This window comes from Ictidomys tridecemlineatus, chromosome 7 (assembly GCF_052094955.1).
Source record: "Ictidomys tridecemlineatus isolate mIctTri1 chromosome 7, mIctTri1.hap1, whole genome shotgun sequence".
NCBI lineage: Eukaryota > Metazoa > Chordata > Mammalia > Rodentia > Sciuridae > Ictidomys > Ictidomys tridecemlineatus.
Genome location: NC_135483.1, coordinates 177,602,058 through 177,622,677, shown reverse-complemented (window position 1 = coordinate 177,622,677; position 20,620 = coordinate 177,602,058). Strand labels below are relative to the sequence as shown.

Sequence of the window (20,620 nt, the reverse complement as noted above, 5' to 3'; positions counted from 1 at the left end):
CCACATAAAAATAAGTGAATAAAATAAAGGTATTTATATATTTTTTTAAAGATTCACAAAAAAGTTATTTTTATGTAAAAATAAAGGAGGGTGCATTTTGATATGTTCAGGGAAAAAAATGTGTTTTGTTCATTAAGTTAGAGGCTACCATTGCTTATCCAGGAGAACAAAACAAATGGTCAAATTTTAGGGTTTAGTGAAGTTAGCAATGACTCATTGCATTGCAGATGCACTGTAACTACTTTTATAAGAAATAACTAGGGCTGGGGATGTGGCTCAGTGGTGGAGTGCTTGCCTGGCATGCTTGATGCCCTGGGTTCAATTCCTAGCATCAAATAAATAAATAAATAAATAAATAAATAAATAAATAAATAAAAGAAAGAAAGAAAGATGTAAACAGGAGACTTAAACCCACATTTACCCAAATCTATACTTGGCTCAAAAATACTTACATGTTCTTAAAAACCCTGAAAAAATATTTTTTTCTCTTCAAACTAAGGAAAATGAGAAGGAAGAGGCACTTGTGGAAGCATTGTAGACAAGGGGATGATGATGTTCTGGGACTAGTTGTTAATAATTCTTCCTGAGTTGTCATCATCATCCCACATCTGCATTTCTGCCATGACTCCTGACTGGTCTCCCTGCCTCCACGCTTACTTCTCTCACCCCCATGCCTGCCACTTCCCAAGCAGCCAAGGTGACCCTTTTAAAACCTAGGTCAGATTATGTCACCCCTCTGCTTAACAACTCTCAGTGACTTCCCATTTTATTCAAGGAAGCCCCCAATCTTGCAAGGACCCCATGATCTGCCCAACACTTCCCATCTACAAAATACCTTTCCCGTCTTGGCTACTCCCTGGGTCTGCTCACTGGTCTGCAGGGCTAGAGAGCTTTGCTCACTTTTGACCTTCTATTAAAAGACCACCCCATTTAATATGCAGCCAACCCACCCGCAGCACTCACACCTCCTTTCCTTGCTCTACTCGTTTTCAGTTGCACTTGGAGCATCCTATACATTTTGTTTAATTTTCATCGTTACATTTGTTCTCTGTCTACAATGCTAGTAGGTAATTTCATTTAGGGCTTCTTTTTTCATTGAAAATTTTCAAATGCCAAGAACAGTGCTGGTTCAACTATATCTTCATGAGCGAGATCTTAATAGAGAGGGAGATGCACACAGGACTCTTTCCAACTAAGTCTTGTGCTTGCCCTAGTGGCCTTTGCCTTCCTTCCTTGGGTACATGAAGGACTTTTCCTCTGCCTGTAATCTTCCTCTCATTCTCCCTGTGGCTTGTAATTGTTCACTTTTAGGGTTCCACTTTGGAAAGATCTCTGATGACTCAGCCCCACATAAAAATGATTCAGCCCCACATTAAAAAAAATTATGAGAACTTCATCATTTTATTTTTGTTTGATTCTGTTTAATTTTTAAATTTTTAATTGACAAACAATAATTACATATATTTAGGTATATACTGTGATGTTTTGATGTTTTCTACACAATCCAGAAGGATTTAGTCAAGCTAAGTAACATATCTAATTACTCCATTGACTTAATACTCTTTTGTAGTGAGAATATTTAAAATTTGTCTTTTTAGCAATTTTGAAGTATAAATGATTACTACCAATGGTCATCATGTTCGATAAATCTCTAACATTATTCCTCCTATCTAACTGGAACTTTGAAACCTTTTCCCAACATACCCCCTTTCTCCATGTCTTTATAACTTTAGCAGCCACCACTCTAACTCTATTTCTATGAGTTGAACATTTTTAGAGTCCACACAGAAGGTGGATGATGCAGCATTTGTCCCCTGGGCCTGGCTTATTTCACTCAGCATTGTGTTCTCCAGCTTCATCCTTCCTGTTGCAAAGAACAGAATTTCCTTCTACGTTAATGCTGTATATATTACAGTATGATATGAATCATTCTTTAGCTAAACTCTCCTGCCTCCTCATGTTTCCCAGCCATCTTTCCCAGTCATCGTCTCGTTTGCTATCTGTTCCTCCTATTAAAACACAGCCAGGTCATGGATGATGCCAACTTGTACCCTGCAGTATACCCATTATCCCACCCAGTACTGGGAGCTTAGCAGGCACTCAATATTTTTTGAATAAAAGAATAGAAGGATGATATTAATTTAAAACTTTAAAATATTTTCGATGATAGTTCCTGAAGCAGGTAAGCATTATTAGATTAAAATTATGAAGCCTGATAAATCACAGAGCTTTTCTGATGCTTAGGAATATTATTTGATTTTAGAGAAATAAAATACACATACAAGAAGTGTCACATAATTGATACTTAACTTTCTGGTTTCTGAAATATGTCTTTTGTAACCTTTTACATCTTATGTGCCACAAAATTCACTCATTTTAAGTACACAACTCAATGATTTAAAAATATTTTTAACTGAACACAATAAGTATACATCTGCACAGAGTACAGTGTGACATTTCAATACATGTTATCACTGTGCAATAAACAGACTAGAGTAGTTGGTATATTACTTCAGATATTTATCATTTATTTGTGTTGGGAACATTCGCTTTTGTTGAATATTCAATCTATGCTGTCAACATAGTTACCCCACTGTGCTGCAGAACATTCTAAGTCATTACTCCTATTCAACTGCACCCCTGCACCCGTTAGCCAGCCTCTCTCCATCTGCTCCTCGCCCACATCCTTTCAGGATTCCATTAATCCACTATTTATTCTCTACTTCTATCAGATCAACTTTTTGGCTTCCATGTATAAGTAAGAATGTGTGCCTGACTTATTTCACTTAACATCCATTCATGTTGCTGACAATGACAGAATTTCAGTCTTTGTAGGGCTGAATAATATTCCATTGTGTAAATATATCACATTTTCCATATCTATTCCTCCATCAAAGGACACCAAAGTTGATTCTCTACCTTGAATATTGTGACTATTATTGCAATAAGTATGCAAGTGCAGATGTTTCTTTGTCATCCTGTTTTCATCTCCTCTTGATATACAGCCAGTAGTGAGATTGCCGGACCATATGGAAGCCCTATTTTAGGTTTTTGAGAAAACTTCATACTGGTTTCTATGATGGCTATTCCAATTTGCATTCCTACCAGCCACATATGAGTTCCTTCTTTGCATCTTCCACAACATAGTTAATTTTTTATCTTTCGTAATGGCCAAAGTGGGCTGGGATCATTTCTCATTGTAGCTTTGATTTGAATTTTCCTGATTAGCAATATTGAGCATTTTTTCATATACTTGTTGTTTGTTTTTATATCTTCTGGGAAAAGTCTATTCAGATCATTTGCCCCCTTTTTAGTTGAATTATTTGGATTTTTGCTATTGGAACTCAAAGGTTTTTTAGTAAATGTAAAGAATTGTGCAGCTATCACCATGATCTAATTTTAGAATGCTTCTGTCACTCAAAAAAGAAACCTCAGGTCCCTTGCAGTTACATCTCTTTCTAACCTCCAGCCTCGAACATCTCTAGTTCTGTTTCTATGTAGAGTTTATAGATATTTTATATATTGATGGAATTATACAATATATGGTCTGTCTGGCTTCCTTCACTTAGTAATAATATTTGTGAGTTTCAGACATGTTGTAACATGTTTCAACATTTTCTTTTTTAATATTGTCAAATAGTATTTCATTATAACAATATACATTTTGTGGATCCATTCGCCTGGATGGTTTGTACATTTTGGCTATTGTGAATAATGTTCCTATGAACACTCAATACAAATTTTTGCATAAAACCTTTGTTTACACTTCCTTGGGTAGACACCTAGGAATAGAATTTTGGGGTTGTATGGTAATATGTTTCAGTATTAAACTTACTTTCAAAATGTGTTCTTTCCAAGTTGTCTGTACCTTTTTATATTCTTACCAACAATGCATAGAGGTTCCTGTTTCCTCACATAAGTCATTTATTTTTACTCTGTTTTTGTTAGGTGTTTTTCCCTAGGAAAGATCAAAAACCAGTAGAAAAGATGATAGAACTCTTCATAAGACTGAAAGAGATTCTCAATCAGATGGCTTCCGGCACACATCCGCTGCTAGACAAAATGAAATCCCTGAAACAAATCCATCTGCCCAGAAGCACTCCATTAACACAGGTAGAAAAGTCACTCAGCAACGTTCTGGCTGAAAGATTCTTTCTGTCATGCTAACTTTTATTTAAGATTAGTTATTATACATTCAGCAACCAATCTAGTACATGAAAAAAAATCACCCAGAAGAAAACTACTTGAGCAATATTTTTTTTGCCTCTTAAATTGGTGAATTTATCATTCTGTATTTACATTTGGGATGCACATGTTAAAGGAATTATGGAAACAAAGAATGCTCTAAGCATTATCATTTTTTCTTTCTGTTTTGTCTTTAGTAGCATCTATAGCTCACATAATGTTAATAAATCTCAGATTTTTGTCTCCCAGGGAATGTACAGAAGCAACCGAGTGAACAAACCCCAAGGATCATTTAGTACCATCTCCCAAGCATTGTGTTCCCAAGGAATTACCACTGATTACTTGATCGCGATGCTGCCCTCTTCCCAGAAACCAAAAGGCAACCACACCAAGGACTTTTTGACTTATAAATTAAGTAAAGAGCAAATTGCTGCAAAATATGGAATTCCCTTACATACCAGTAAGTGTACTCCAAAATAAGCATGATAATTATTCTTAATAATTACGAACTTCATCTAGTCTGTCTTAGCTTTTTATGATGAACAAAGTATTAATTTTCCCCAAGAATAAAAATAGAAAACACTTACACAGCACTCACCACATGTCAAGCATGTTAAGTGTATTAATTGGCTCACTCTTCACAGCGGGCCAAGGGGAAAAGAGGCAGAGAGAGGCTGACAAATCTATCCAAGGTCACTCAGCTGGAAGTATCAGAGCTGTTATTTGAACCCAGGCAGTCTGCTGCAGATTGTAAATCACAACACTACATGGTTATAAGTCACTTCATGGTAGGGATATAGTCATAGAAATGCACCAATAGGTGATTTGACCATTGTGCAATGATTATAAAGTGTACAAATGCAAACTAAGATGGCTACAAGATCACCACATGGCATAATCTTATGGGTCCACAGCTGTATTGTGGTCCATTGTTGACCAAGACATTATTATGCAGAGCACAGATGCAAGGTGTAGAATCTGCCAGTCCTAGAACTATAACTTCCCTGCCAGTGGGTAGCAAAAACTTGCTTTATATTTATCAGGTCAATATTTTTCCTAAACTTTCTAGCATTTGAAATTGATATCACATATGGTAGAACTGCATGAATGCAGCAGAACTATAAACATTTAGTGGCACATCGAAGCTGTTTACTTGATCTATAAACCTTGAGATGCAAAATATGATCAGCACCGCTCTTCCAAATAATGTATGGATGTTTCAAATAAATGGCTTTGACTCATTTATTCATCTTTTTTATTCATTCAACAAACATTTATTGAAAAGGTCTTATGTATCCTAATAGCAGTTTTTTAATGTGTGTATTTTTTGGAAAATTAAATGCTGGTGAAATGGATCTGTTGGAAGCAATTCTAGAGTGTGGTTTTCAATCTTTATTTCTCCTCTTGGCAAAATGCCATCACTTATTCTGAGCCTGATTCTTGGGTTAAACTTTCTTACCTAAAAAAGATTTGCTTTCTTGCTTTGATACCAGATGCTTCACATCTGTTAATAATATAAGAAATGCTAAAGCTTGGATTTGGGGATATGAGACTAATAATCCGTGTTAATTTACCATGGGGAAATAGATTGGAAATACATCTATTTAATGATTTTGTTTCTCCCTTTTCTTCCAGCACCATTTTGCTTCTCCCTTTACAAAGACATCATTAACATGCCTGCTGGACCTGTGATTTGGGCTTTCTTGAAACCCATGTTGTTGGGAAGGATTTTATATGCACCATATAACCCAGTCACAAAGGCCATAATGGAAAAGGTTTGACTATGATAACTCCTTATTTTGGTTTTGAGTATTAAGATGCTTTTTTTTTTTTTTACAGTAGTCAACTTCAAATTTATTTTGGCTGACTCTGATTTTTCTATATCTTACCTACTATTATTATTACTTTTGACTTTTTGAAATCTTAATAATTCTCACCTGCTACCTTAGATATGAATAAGCAGTGTAGATCAGGTGGTCACCCTTCGAAATGAGCCATGTTGACATGTGAGAATGAGGTTGGATGAATCAGGACCTCAGACTTCTCAACTTATCTCAAAAGGCACAGAATTTTTTTCAACTGGTGTTTAACTTACAAAGTACATAAAAATAATCATAGTAGGAAAAAAACTTGGGTCATTTTATATATAACTAGTTTGAAGAAAAGCAACCACTGAAGTAGAGATTCTTGGCTTCATATATATCTCAAGTATACTGCCAGGCTGGGTGGCTACAAACCTGTAATCTCAACTACTCAAGAGGTTGGGGCAGGCACCTCACAAGTTTGAGAACAGCCTCAACAATTTAGTAAGATCCTGCCTCAAAATGAAACATATAAAGGACTGGGAACATAGTTCAGTGGTAAAGAATCTCTGGGTTCCAGCCCCAGTACCAAAAAAGACTATACTTATCATCTACACCATTTAACTATAATAGTGTCTTCTTTCATTTTAAAGTTGACTTTAATGATTTGAGTTATAAACTTAATATGTTAAAAAGATAGAATAAAAGTGAAAAAAAACCTCTGCTCACCATTACTTGCTCATTAACTACAGCCGATGAACTCTAGCTAATGTGACTATAACATTATTTTTATGTCTATATAAAAATGAACAAGAGGTTAATACTGAGTGTATTTTGCTTTTTGATTTAACATTTTCTTTGACTAAGTGACTATATGTTTCTGCATAATTTTACACAAATGCAATCATACACATGCTTACTTTCTGTATATAATTTTTCTCCCCTCTTTCTTCACTCTTGATCTTAATTTTCCCTTCATGTAGACAAATGTATGTTAGCATTCAAATATGTGCTGTTCTACAATTTATTCACATTTCTCTAACTCAGATTATTATGCTGTATGCAAATTTATATGCAGAGTTCTGTGGTCATTGTTTGCATTATTAAAAGGAGATTGTATTACAATATTTTTTCTATATAATGCTTTGTCACAAAAGAATACATTGCAGAAATTTTCTAACTCTATTGGGATAGTTCAATACATTCTTTCTAATGATTGATAAATTTTTTTAGGACATGGAATCACTTATCCAAGCCTTAGTTGTTGGGCATTCATTTTGTTTACTGTGTTTGCATTTGCTTTTTTTGGCTAATGTAAACAACTAAATAATATGGCCATCAATATTCTTGTACATGTGGTTTTACACAGTGGTATTTTTAGGTCAGTGAGATGTATGTTTAGGATTAAGGGATTGAAGGATGTTATGTTTCATTTGATTATTTTTTTAATTTTTGAAAATTAATGAATTAATTTTCTACAGTACTGGGGAGCAAACCTAGAGCCTTGCACATACTAGGAAGAATTCTAACACTGATCTGTATTATTTTAATAGCTGTTGTCAGATTCCTTTCCAAAAAAGGCTGTAATATATATTGCTGTAACCAGCAATTTATGAGAATATCTTTCTTATGTCCTTGAACTTGAATGTTCAGTAGTAAGTTAAATGTATTGATAACAATAATTAAAAAAACGTGGGAATTCAGAAAATATACTTTCATTTTAGCTGCAAGTTCATTATGGACATGAAGCAAACCTTAAACTTGCCAGAATTTTTAGAAATGATCTTGACCCTTTATAAATCTCTTTTTAAAAACTTTTGATCTTATAGGAAATTTCTGACAATGTATTTTGTTAATGCTACTTTTTAGAACTGATCTTTGACGTTATGTAACAAACCAACCTTAAGATATAATTTTAAAATATAGAAAAATGCTAATGAGCCATATCTCTTTTGTTTCTTTGTCATTAAGTCTAATGTAACACTGAGGCAGCTGGCGGAATTAAGAGAGAAATCTCAAGAGTGGGTGGATAAGTCACCAATTTTCATGAATTCCTTCAACCTGTTGAACCAGGCAATTCCAATGCTCCAGGTATGAGATGGTTCTGTCATTTACCATAGTGGGTATTATAATTCTTTGAGATTTTGATCACTTTGTTATGTGATAGACAAATAGTAATTTAGCATCCATATTCAACAGATTAAAATTTCCTTTCCTACAGAAAGATCCAAGTCAGAAGAACATATCTGTCACTCACATCCATAATCATCTGCCCCTCCATATTACACCTCCTGTCTCTAATTCAGCAATCAAACATTCTTCAAATTGGTCTACAACTAACTAGTGATGTAAATCAGTTTTTAAAAAGTAAAATACTTTTTAATCACTATTTATTTTTCTCCTTTAAGATATGTTTGGCTATCCTAACTGAACTAATATTTCTAACACACTAATAATCTAGAGAACGTTAAATCTGGAGAATTTTGTTGTTGAAACATGTAATACACGCACTATCAAATTCCAAATTCATTTTAACGTATCATGCACAAGATGTTCTCATCAGACCAGTTATCTAAGTACCGTATGTTCAAGGATATGTAAGGAAGCGAACATTATTATACCTGGAAAATTGTTCTAATAAATTGACCCTTTCAAAATTTAGTACCTGCTCAAACAATCTTTATGCTCACTCTAGTGTAGGTTAAAGATTTGACATTTGCAACTCAAATACACATAGTAGTAAAATTTCATAAAAGAGTCAGGATTTTCTGAAGATAAGGGAAATAATGTAGGGAAGTGTTCCAATCACAAACGGATATATTGAAAATTAAAGATGAAACATCAAAACTAGCCTCTGTGACCAATTGGAGAAAAGAAATCAGGCAGAAATGATGGACAATGTAAGAGCTTCAAAAGTCAATGGTTTGCATGTGAACAAGAAGCCCCTGGAAAACTGTTGTAGCCCTAGAATATATTTGGGGAAAAGGGGAAAAAAAGGTCTTCCTTATGATTATGCTCAGGAAATTAAGCATGAAATGAATGATTGTATCTTACAAATTTTTCAGAAAAATTATACCCAAATACTTCCCTCAGTTTTTAATACTTACAACCTGAATTTTATAAGTTATAAAATAAATATCAAAAATAGATATATAATACATTTAATAAAAAATATATAAAATGGTATAAATTTGTCATCAAACATCTTCTCCACAACTGACTATTCCATTTGGGTTCTAAGTTTAAGCATGCTCATTTTAAAATGAGTTTGAGATAAGAAATTTTATAGAGAGCTTTATTGACCTAGGATGATCCTAAGTGGAAAATTGCTCTTTTTCTTATACTTTTTTTTTCTGTGAAGAGGAAAAACAGCTATTATTTTATTAAGGAAAAGTTTGTTAGCTAAAGTAATGAATTAACACAGGACATTCTCTGTAATCGCTCTAAACTATGGTAATTTGGCAGAATCTCTCTGACCATGATCACAGAGGGATCATTATCTGATGGAAATATCTTCATTGTCTTCTATAACAAAATAAGTTGCTATTCATTCTGGAGGAAAAATTTAGTTTTGTAAATATGCAGGAATTTGACATTACAAGATTTTAGCACAAGGCCTGGTTTTACCATTGTAAACCATTAGGCAGGTGACTTAAAGTGCTTCAACTGTGGGTCATGAATTTCTAAGACGGGTATGTAAATGAGATAACCAATTGACAAATTTGTGAGGATGTGTTTGTAGAAGCATTTGAAAACAGTATATCATGGGATTGATTGTCAAGGAGTGATGGGAGAATGGAGTCAATGGCTTACTTCTGAATTGCAGCTAACACACAGCTTTGCTTGTTCGTAATGCTCTGATTTGGATTTTCCATGATGCACAAGTTAGTTCCTGGTGAATAGATTTTAAAGGACTCTTATCACAGCATGTAACTACAATATCCATCTGTCTAAATGCTACCAACTACCCTTAGAACCCTTAGCAGCTATGGATTTATCAAAGTAATTCTATTGCACATGTGCTCCAATAATATATGTTGTGCTTAATCACTCATCTTCATGATAATAAAACAGAAGATATTGGTAAGAAAGACAGAATTATAAGTAGTATCAATCTGTGCTCTAAAAGGACAACCAATGTAAGCCTAGATCACATAAAAACTAGGTCAGAAGTTAACACATAAGATAAATAAGCATTTCTTTAGCTGAGTTGAATTTTCTCCTTCAGTTGTCCCCTTGGCCCTTATTAATTGTATGTTCTTAGAACTGACGTACCTTTAGTTCTAGCTTTGTCAACTAGAGACAATAATACAGGGCTGGGGTTATAATTCACTGGGAGAGTGCACGCTTACCATGCACAAGGCCGAGCACACATGCGCATGCACACACACACAAATAATAGTACTTACCATAAAATATGGTTGAAAAATAAGTGATAAAGAACTTATTCCATAGTAAAAAGTGCTAGTAATAATGCTTCAGCCACAGAAGTTATATCCTCTAATTTGGAAAATGGGGAAAAAGTCTTTATATCTTAAAGCAATTGTTTTTAACATCAATACATTTTTTCATGTTCATCAGTGTTGTACTTGTTATTGTACAAAACATTGACTTTTCTGGTGAGATGAGTCATTTATCCCTATTTTATAGAAAGGCAATCTGGTGTTGGGAGGGGCTGGATGCTTACCAAAAACCTCAAAGTAAGAAATAGTAACTAGAATACAAATCAAGTGTGGTGTCAGATTCCATGTAGACATCATGATTTTTGAAAATTTTTATTTATTTTAGGAGAACAAGATTCCACCATGTGCTACACCATAGTCTGGTTAAAAAGAAATCTATGTAATAGCTGTATGGAAAAAGACTGCTAAATTACATATGACTTCTTAATCGTGTAATTATGATCATATCTGACCACTGTAAGCATGCTAATTGGTTTGTGTCTATGGACAAATCAAAGCCTAGACTTTCAAGTTAATCCTAGCCAGCTGTATACTTCTTCTTTCCCAAGGATTTGTATGTGAGCCTTTGCAAGGTGGTCTAGTGATAAGGCCACCTATGCTTACATTTTACTGTGGTTGTTTTTAGAGAGACAATGATTGAGCATGTTTTCTTCTTGGATTAAAACTGATTATCTATTATCATTTGTCAGAATACTTTAAGGAACCCCTTTGTGCAAGTTTTTGTCAAGTTCTCGGTGGGACTTGATGCTGTGGAACTACTGAAGCAGATAGATGAACTCGGTGAGTCCAGCTGCACAATACTTTCATTTACTGGTCATGTAAAAATTGCAAAGAATGTTGTCCCATGTGAAAACTTTCCTCCCCTTTTCCTAAATATGTAGCTTCTAGTTAGTTATGCAAAGAAAATTGAGATCCTGGATATATCCATTCATCTTCTTCCTAGTTATTTACAATTACAAGCAGTAATTGGACATCACTTATTTATAGTTAGTTTCAATAATTGTACTGCAATATATTCTAATAAGTGCAGTCTTTTTCTTCAATCATAGGTTGTTAAAAGTAAGAGGGCTCATTATTTTTCGTTTTCTTTTCCTTTCCTTTTTTTAAAATTTTTTTGATAATTTGATGATAAGCAAGTCCTTAAGGACATGGGAAGATGAAATGATTTGTTTCTGTTTGCATTTAACATTTTATGTTTCCTGGTCTTGGTATCATTTGAATAACACAGAATGTAATTGGAAGAGGTTAAAAAGTTAGCAAAAGCATGACAAAGGCCATGTGCAGACTCTAAGGAAAATAAACCTAAAATCAGTATTCAAGGTTGGGTCTTCCTCTCATGGTCACTTAAAAGGACCAGGCTGCAGAGGATCAAAGGAAGCTGTCTGAACTTCTGCATTACCTCTGCCACATCCCTACCTTCAACCTAAAGGATGCAAGACATCTAATTCAGGCTGTGTCTGATTCACTGTTGCTATGCAACCACTGTATGAGGAAGGGATTGAGAGCATCAGAATTTGGCAGTAGCAGAGCAAATGCCCCTCCTTCCCCCCATACTGCTGGTACCTAAGTGCTTAGATAGTAAACCAACAAGGAGGAATTATGTTACATTTATATGACATATAATCATGTGCATTTTAGGACAGTCAACTGGGTTTGATTAAGAAAAGATATTGTTGGATCTGTTCGCTAAAAGTATCATTTCAGTGAGGCACTGCTTGAGTAAAATATCAGGAATAAAATATAAAGTTCTTATGTAAACTTTACCATTCAGAACTTCTAAAATATAAGATGAAGTTTAGAATTTGAAATGATTGAAATAAATGTAGCAATGAGATTTGTGTATATGTAAATGTACACACACACACACACACACACACACGTAACTTCATATCTAAAGGGTTTTATAATTTAAATTTTGGGAGTACTTAGCTCCAAGACCATTTCTTTGGTTTGGTCTACCAGCATTTCTAAAGAATCCTTTGGTTTTGAGTTGATTTCCACTGTTCCAACACAATTTGCCCCTCCCCCACCAGTATCTACATCAAATAATAAGTACATTTTGCTTTATGTTTGAATGCATTTAAAAAGTTGCTCTTTGTGAGAAATTTACTCGTATTTTCGACAATGTAAAAGACATGTTTGATTCTGCGAAGAGGAATTTATAATATTCACTGCTTTCTCAGTATTCGTGATTATCTAGTTAGTAAAAATTTAATTGGCCAAATGATTTGTTAACTTGCAATTTTATATTTACCCTTTGTCTCTGTTGGTTTCCCCAGAAATCATAAAGTTGAAGAACAATTAATTCCTCTTTCTTCCAGAAATAAATTTCTTCCTAAAATAAAGTCTTGATATTTTTTTCTAGATTGGGACAGATATCAAAAGAGGTGATTCACATAAAGTTTAAAATCAAACAATATTAGAAAGACTTAACTCTATGTAGCTCAGATCCTCAAACACCTAAAATGTGTCTTCACAGTTTAGAGGATGATGTGGTTTATATTTTCTAGACATTCTATAAAGACTTTCCTATGTTTCAATATGTACTTTCCTATTCCTGGTACAAAGTAGGCATTTCTGTTTATCCTAAACTGTCATTTCTAGTTTATAGTTTTCTTCTTAATTATATGTAAAAGTTTTAAAAAATATCCATTCTTAATCCTTTGTTAATTAAATTATAACAATACACTTTTAAATTATCTTGTATCTTTCTTTGAACCCGAATTTATTGTGTTTGTAACTAGCTAATGTTCTCAATGAATTTTTTGCAGAACTAGATACATTTTTTAGGTATAGGACAGCTATTTTTAGAATAAACTCTACAATGTCATATTCTAATCTAGGTAATGTTTAATATATGCCAAGAAAATCAGTATTTTATCTCACTGCTAAATAAAGATTAAAATTAAAAAAAAATCTCTTTGCCTTGTTTTTTTAGATGTTCTCAGGCTGAAATTAGAGAACAACATTGACATCATTGATCAGCTTAACACACTGTCTTCCCTGACAGTAAATATTTCCTCTTGTGTGTTATATGACCGTATTCAGGGAGCAAAAACCATAGATGAAATGGAGAGAGAAGCCAAAAGGCTCTACAAAAGCAATGAACTCTTTGGAAGTAAGTGCTGTTCTGTTAGGGTCTGAGCTTTCCTTTGTACTAAAATTGGCCAAATTCTTTCCTTACCTTTTTCATTTAGAACTCAGAAAAATAGTCAGGAGGTCATCACTCTCTCTGATATTCTTACGAATGGGAACCCTGCATGCAGCACTAACCATATAGTCTATGTAACAGGGGCTTTGACCATGTCTGATTTCACTGGTGTAGGTATAATTAAGGATAAAAAATTACGTGATTAAAATATGAAGTTGAGGCCATGATCAAAGATCTCATAGTCTCAAGGTCATTCATTAAAAAACAGATTTTCAGTGGGCTGGGGATGTGGCTCAAGTGGTAGCATGCTTGCCTAGCATGCTTGAGGCACTGGGTTCCATTCAAGACACCACATAAAAAAAAAAATTTTTAAAAAAGCAGATTTTCAGAAATTATAATAAGTAACTTAGAGGGTCACATTTAGCCTCCTTACTTAGTTTGTGATGATATTCTTAAATTCCCAAATTTGAATCTCTGAGATGGACACTCCCTATGAACTGTCTTTTCTGTAAATCAGGGTCCTGAGTCTACTGTCACATTCTAACTCAATTGACTCCTTGGCTGCCCCCCGATGTATACTCTGAACAATGAATAATGTCACCCATAAAATAACCTTTCTGCTGTTGTTGCTATTTTATTTTTAGGTGTTATTTTTAAGCTTCCTTCTAACAGAAGCTGGGATGGAGGCTATGACTCTGAAAATGTCTCTCTTCCTCCTGTCGTAAAATATACCATCCGTATGAGCCTCAAGACCGCCCAGACCACAAGGAGCATAAGAACCAAGATTTGGGCCCCAGGGCCACACAATTCTCCATCACACAACCAGATCTATGGCAGGGCCTTTATTTATTTACAGGATAGTATTGAAAGAGCAATCATTGAATTGCAAACAGGAAGGAACTCGCAGGAAATAGCTGTCCAGGTCCAAGCGATTCCTTATCCCTGTTTCATGAAGGACAAGTAAGTCTGCATGTTCACGCCCTTTCTTAATGACCAACCACTTTTTTGAGAAATCATTTCTGTTTATTCCTTCACACACATCAGAGGACAGGGGAAATATTCACCAAACCTTTGTTATCTGCTTAGTACCTAAAATGGTGGGTGCCTGGATGTCTTTTTAAAAAATAAAAGTAATTGCATTCTGTATGGGAGATGATCATAAGCTGCAAGGGCACATATAAAGTTTGGCTTCGTTACAAAAATGCTTCCACACATATTGTTTCATTTGTCCAATCAAACAACCTACAGTTTTATTAAGTGAGAGTAGGTATTTTAGTCCATAATATCCAGATGAAACTGAAGTCCAGAAAGATTAAGTAACTTGACTCAGATACACAGTGAATACTGCATTAGTCCTTCTGATTACCAGACCAGATTTTCTCCTTATTACTAGACCAAATCTAAAATACACAATCACTTGGAAGGAACATTATAGGAGAGTTGTTATTAATGAATGGGTTCCTTTTCCTAATTCTAGAACCAGAAAATTGCATCAAGCCTGGATCTGGTCCAAGATGAAATTTATCTGAAAAATGGTCTATAAATGCTTATCTCATGCCAGTTTACCCAGAAAAATAAAATGGGTATGGCCCAAACTTCCACTGCTCCCTCACTGAAAAACACCCATCTCTCTGATGGTGATATATTTCTGCATGCTAAAGTGATAATGAATGATTGTGATGTCATGAGCCATTAATATTTGCATTTTCTTGGGAAACCTGTGGGTAATTCTTTTGTCTGATAAAATACAAAAGAAAATGGCCTTGGGACCTTTCTCCAAATGAGAGCTTCTGTGGAGCCCAAGACACATAACAGATTAATGTAGAATTCATTGAAAACTACTGCCTTTGCCTCAGCTGCAGGAGGACTGTGTACTTCTCAGAACCAGGTTTCCAGACCAGCAGCAGCACTGGGGAGATTGTTTCCAAAGCAAACTCCTGGTCTATTTCAGTTTTACTAGACTGGAAGCTTATGGGAGGGATCCAGAAATCTGTGTTTTAATAAGCTTTTCTGGTGTTTCTGATGCACAATAGACTGTGAGTTTGAACCTTCAAATGTCATGAGCTGGCCACTCAGGAATACACCCGGTGCTTAATGAGGTCTTCCAGTGACCCTCTAGTGTAGTGCATTACCAAAAAAATAACATTTCTACACTATTTATGTAACATCTCCTTGGACTCCTTTGAGAAGTCCAAGTTTTTTCTTTGTATTTTAAATCAAATGCTTTAGATTTCATTATATTTCATTTGGGGATATTTAGCTTAATAATAACTATGAGCTTCCTAAGAGTAGATAAATACAGTAATTTTGGAAGATACAGATTTTAGTTAGATAAACCAATCATCACCTAATTTTCAATCTGCCTTTTAGATAAGAATTTCGTTTAGACAGAAGAGTTTTGAGCTTTGCAATTACATCTATGTAATAATTATTTCTCGGACAGGGCACTCAAACACATTTTAAATAATATGGCAACTTTATCTAACAATCCAGAGATGTGTTTTCGTCCTGCAGCATTACAGCAGGAAAGTCGTGGGCCTACTATTAAGCTAGTGCCCTGTTTCATAAATAATGGAGTCATATTATTATTCTCAATTTCCAAGTGGGAAATATTTTCGATGTGGGAGGGAGTGTATTTTTTACATACTACAATCTGCAAGGGTGACATTCATTTTGGTCACTGGATTATTTTTGTTTTTGTTTTACAGCTTCCTAACCAGTGTCTCTTATTCTCTTCCAATTGTGCTCATGGTTGCCTGGATTGTATTTATAGCTGCTTTTGTAAAAAAGCTTGTTTATGAGAAAGACCTCCGGCTTCATGAGGTATGTTGGGAATGTTTTCATATTATGTCTTTCTTTCCTATTCATAGAACAGCTAATTACTATGATTTTCATCACGCCTATCCAAACTCAGAAAACCTAACCCATACCTTATGAGTAAAATGGAAAGACAAACATTTTACAAATCACAAAGGCAGCTTATCCTGTTTTCTCAAAAATCAACATAAAAGTCATTTAGTAAATACTTCTGAGAAACAATCTGAATCATTTTGAATAAAATGAGTATAATTATGATCCTAAGAGTATTTTTCTGCCCCCAAATTACCTATAGGATGTAGAATCCAACAAAGGAAGTTTAAATAGCAACAACAATAACTATTAAGGCAGAAAATTGTTGGCATGGTAACTAAACAACTTCAAATGTACATGCTGTAGATATGGATACAGACGTGTGGCTTATTCTGGTTCTCAAGGAAAGCTTCTTTCCAGTATACCTTGTCACCTTCTTTTCCATTTCCCAATAACCCTAATTTAAGGAAATTAAGAATTTCATGTTATATAGCTAATAGGGTTAATACTACTAAAGTGGTGGAAAATAGGACTTGCTATGTGAAGCATGGTCTCTTCTTGGACATGTTCTTTATAAAAATTAACCCCAATCCAAAATATGTTACTTCTTTTTAGAATTTGTGACAAAACAGTATGTACAGTATGTACAGTATTTCAAAATGGGGGGCACACTGATTATTGCAAGACCTGGCTGAAAATCTGAAATAACAAGGTCAGAGACAGCTGTTCGTCCACTGGACTCTTCAGACATATCCTGTCAGTTCTCCTGGGCGATGGATTATTTCTCCCGATAAAGCACAAGTCACTGCTTCGAGTTTTGGTTGGTTTAGCATCAGGCTTGCAGGGTTGTCCCAGTGTTGGAATCAACAGTTCTGACATTGTCTATTTAAGCTCTGGTTGACTTCCATAGCTGCATTTTTATATTTTAGTTACAATTTGGTAAATATCTCATGGACCGATTTGAACCCCTGCTATAATCAGGACTGTATGCAATGGTTTCCATTTTAGAAATTTAAGCCCATATCCTGGACCATGATTTTTATTGCAAGTCTCTATTTTTTATCTCTCTCTTGGTTTCCTGGTATTCAGAAGGAAATCTTCACAGATAAAAGGAAAACTTTGAAGTAAAAACTGTGATGGAAACTAAGTTCTTTTTTTCTTCAAAATAAATATCTACCTTAAAAAACATTACTTGTGGTAGAAAGAACAAATATATGTATACAGATGTGTGTCAATGCAAACATACAAGTGTGTATAATATATGTGTGTATATTCCACACACATTGTATTTATTATCCTCTGTTAGACTGCGTCTATGTCTATGTGTGTTACCCAAAACTATCAGAGCATAATGGAGTCCTTTCTCATCTGAAGACAGGAAAGACATATTTTTAACAGTGAACCAGTTTCTGTTTTATAGCTCTGTGTCTTCATATGATAGGCATTCACTTTGAAATTTTAACCACCTGGTCTTGAGGTCAAAGTCATATGTTGGAAAAATCACTGAATTTGGAATCAGAGTAGCAGTCTTTGAGTGTTATAGTTCTACCATCCATGTGCACTTGGGCCCAATCCCTTCAATGCTCCAAAGTCTTATAATCTAGACTTCACTCAGTGCTGTACTTCTAGAGTATAGATGTCTGAGAACAGAGGAGATACTCAATCACCCACATTATACACATTTTATCAATTCTAAATGCTAATTTTTTCATGTTTTGAGGCCTTTGAAATTACGGCACATTTGATAGGGTATCATGATTTACTGGGCAGTGATTTTTCTTTCTTGGTGGCATTTAAAATGTGGCACATCTTTAAATTGATGGTGTCCTAAATTTGAAGAATATGATGTATTTATGAAACAAAATGATGGAAGTTGTAGGTGTGTGATGAATAGAATGGTGCTCCCTTCTCAACTTCTTTCCCCCGGCCATGGTTCACATCCACCCTCCTTCTTTTCAAAGATGGAAACAGCTGAGCACAACAAGGGAGAGGTGATCTGCTGAGAACTGCAGGGCTAGCTAATGTAATATCTGGCACTTGAACACATCTGGGGCTTGACTTCCACTGGATCTTTTTCCATATCACTTAATATTTACTCTTATAGTCTTATTTTGATAGCATAGACCTTTCAGGAATTTTGAGGGTACCAGAAACTTGAAATCACTTTTTAATACCATAATTTTATATCCAGTTGAAGTATAATGTTTCCCATTTTCTACTTCCTTCTCATTCAGATTAAACCAGAAAGGAAAAGAAAAATCAAATCAATATTTTACCTCTTTCTTTCTGTAATTATTCTAAAATCTGGGCAAGAAAACCAAGTTAATTGCAAGCTCAAGGAAGCCATTAATCTTTGACCTTGTTGTATGGTCTGATTCTAGTGAATCTTTGACCTTTAAAATTAGCACAAATTTTTTTTTTTAGCACAAATATTAATGACCATTAAGTTTATTTTTTAAATTAATCCTGTAGTTTAAAAACAATTATTTAAAAATGCTTTTTAATGGAGTTTTGTTCTACATCCCTGGCATTTAACAAATAAAATCTTGAAGCTATAAAATGCTGATTTTATAACACAGAGAGAAGAGTCTTTTTTCTTAACACTTTCATGTTTATGGGTTAACTCCAACTATTTGATCCAATAGCACATTCATAGGGCTTTCAGTGCTTATATTCAATTGGAGACAGAATTCTGAAGTTCTCTCAATTTATACAGGGAATTTAAGATATCTGTGAGCTGTTACCAAGAATTATGCAAAATTTTTAGTCCTCTGGAGATTCACATTAAATAATTTTTTATGTTTTCCTGATATGCATTATCCACCCCACTAGTAGGAATTTGGAATATTCTAAGTAATGAATGATCACAACATCCTTTATATCTCATCAGTCAATCAATAAAATTTCTATTGTTAAAGAGAATTTTTAAAAATTGAAGTTGAAGATGTCATTATAACTTAAGAATCGGTACATGACATACTTGTTGAATGACAACATTGCAGTCACGTAAATCTATGAACATTATGACTTCTTTTTCTGTATTAGTGTCAACCTCTGTATATAAGCCTCTTGTGAATGTGTTAACACCTTCACCCAAAATCTTATAGAATCTCTTTCTTAACTCTTTTTTTTTGCTGTAAGCTGGGGCCAGCTTTGACCACTGTGCAGAGAGGCTTTCCATGAGCAACTGTTTATCAGATATTGATGAATTGCTCTGGCAAGTTTAGGAGGCTTGGGACAAGTGATTCTTTGATTTCGAAGCTGGCACTTGACATCTGTCACTTTGAGGAGGAGCTAATGGCATCTGAGAAAGCACAGCCAGCCATCCTCAGTAGGCCATCTTCTGTCAGCAAGCTTGGTCTTGTTTGTTATCACAGAGTTGGCAGTGAACCTGGATAATTTATGGATGACTTATATGTTCTCATCGCTCTTTCTCTTTATGAATAGCAGCTGTTCTCATTGCATCCAATCCTAAAGTTTAACTCTGAAGTTTTGTGCTAGAGTGTTAAATAGTAAATACTTTTGGAAGCATCTAACTCAGCCTGTTTCAATAGAAAGTAAAATCATCAGTCTCCAACTTTTATGTTCTTAGAAATAGGAATACCATCTTGACTCTCAAAAGTTTACAAATGACAATGATAAACATCTTTAGTCTTGTTCTTCAATCTTACCAGATTATCTTTCAACAAGTTCTTGAGTGGACAATATTTCTAGGTATGCACATGTTTTATATTGCAGCTTTCAGTCAGGAGGGAAGAAAAACTTGTTCATACACTTGACATCAGTTCATGTCATGGCTTTGATATGTCCTAGATATTTGATATTCACCTTTAAAAATATACTGACATTGCCTTCTACTCACATACATTGCACTTGGAGTGGGGAGGAGTATTTTTTGTTAAGAACACATAAAATTATGGTATTGTTATATGGGTTCTATATCTCCCCCATCTAATTATATTCAAGCAGTCCAAAGCTCAGTAAAAAACCTCAAAATACAAATAACACAAAGGACAAATAAAAAGAGCTAGCATGTCATCATGATATTGGAATTGATAAATATCTCTGAAGTGCAGTCGTCAAACATGACACAGTAATTTTCTCAAATAAAATAAAGGATAGGGAAAAAATTTCTGCAAGAAGATCCATGAGGCCTTTTTTTTTTTCAC

At 34.5% G+C, this 20,620-nt stretch overlaps 1 protein-coding gene across 1 annotated transcript in view; it reads left to right on the top strand.

Annotated features, from left to right (window-relative positions):
* Abca12 (ATP binding cassette subfamily A member 12) overlaps nt 1-20,620 on the top strand; it is a 120,173-nt gene that overhangs the window by 50,794 nt on the left and 48,759 nt on the right. The window contains exons 15-22 of the mRNA XM_078018480.1: nt 3,949-4,113; nt 4,435-4,645; nt 5,821-5,960; nt 7,959-8,078; nt 11,140-11,230; nt 13,389-13,568; nt 14,246-14,561; nt 16,310-16,424. Coding sequence (XP_077874606.1) covers nt 3,949-4,113; nt 4,435-4,645; nt 5,821-5,960; nt 7,959-8,078; nt 11,140-11,230; nt 13,389-13,568; nt 14,246-14,561; nt 16,310-16,424 — 1,338 coding nt within the window. The remainder of the gene's footprint in view (nt 1-3,948; nt 4,114-4,434; nt 4,646-5,820; nt 5,961-7,958; nt 8,079-11,139; nt 11,231-13,388; nt 13,569-14,245; nt 14,562-16,309; nt 16,425-20,620) is intronic.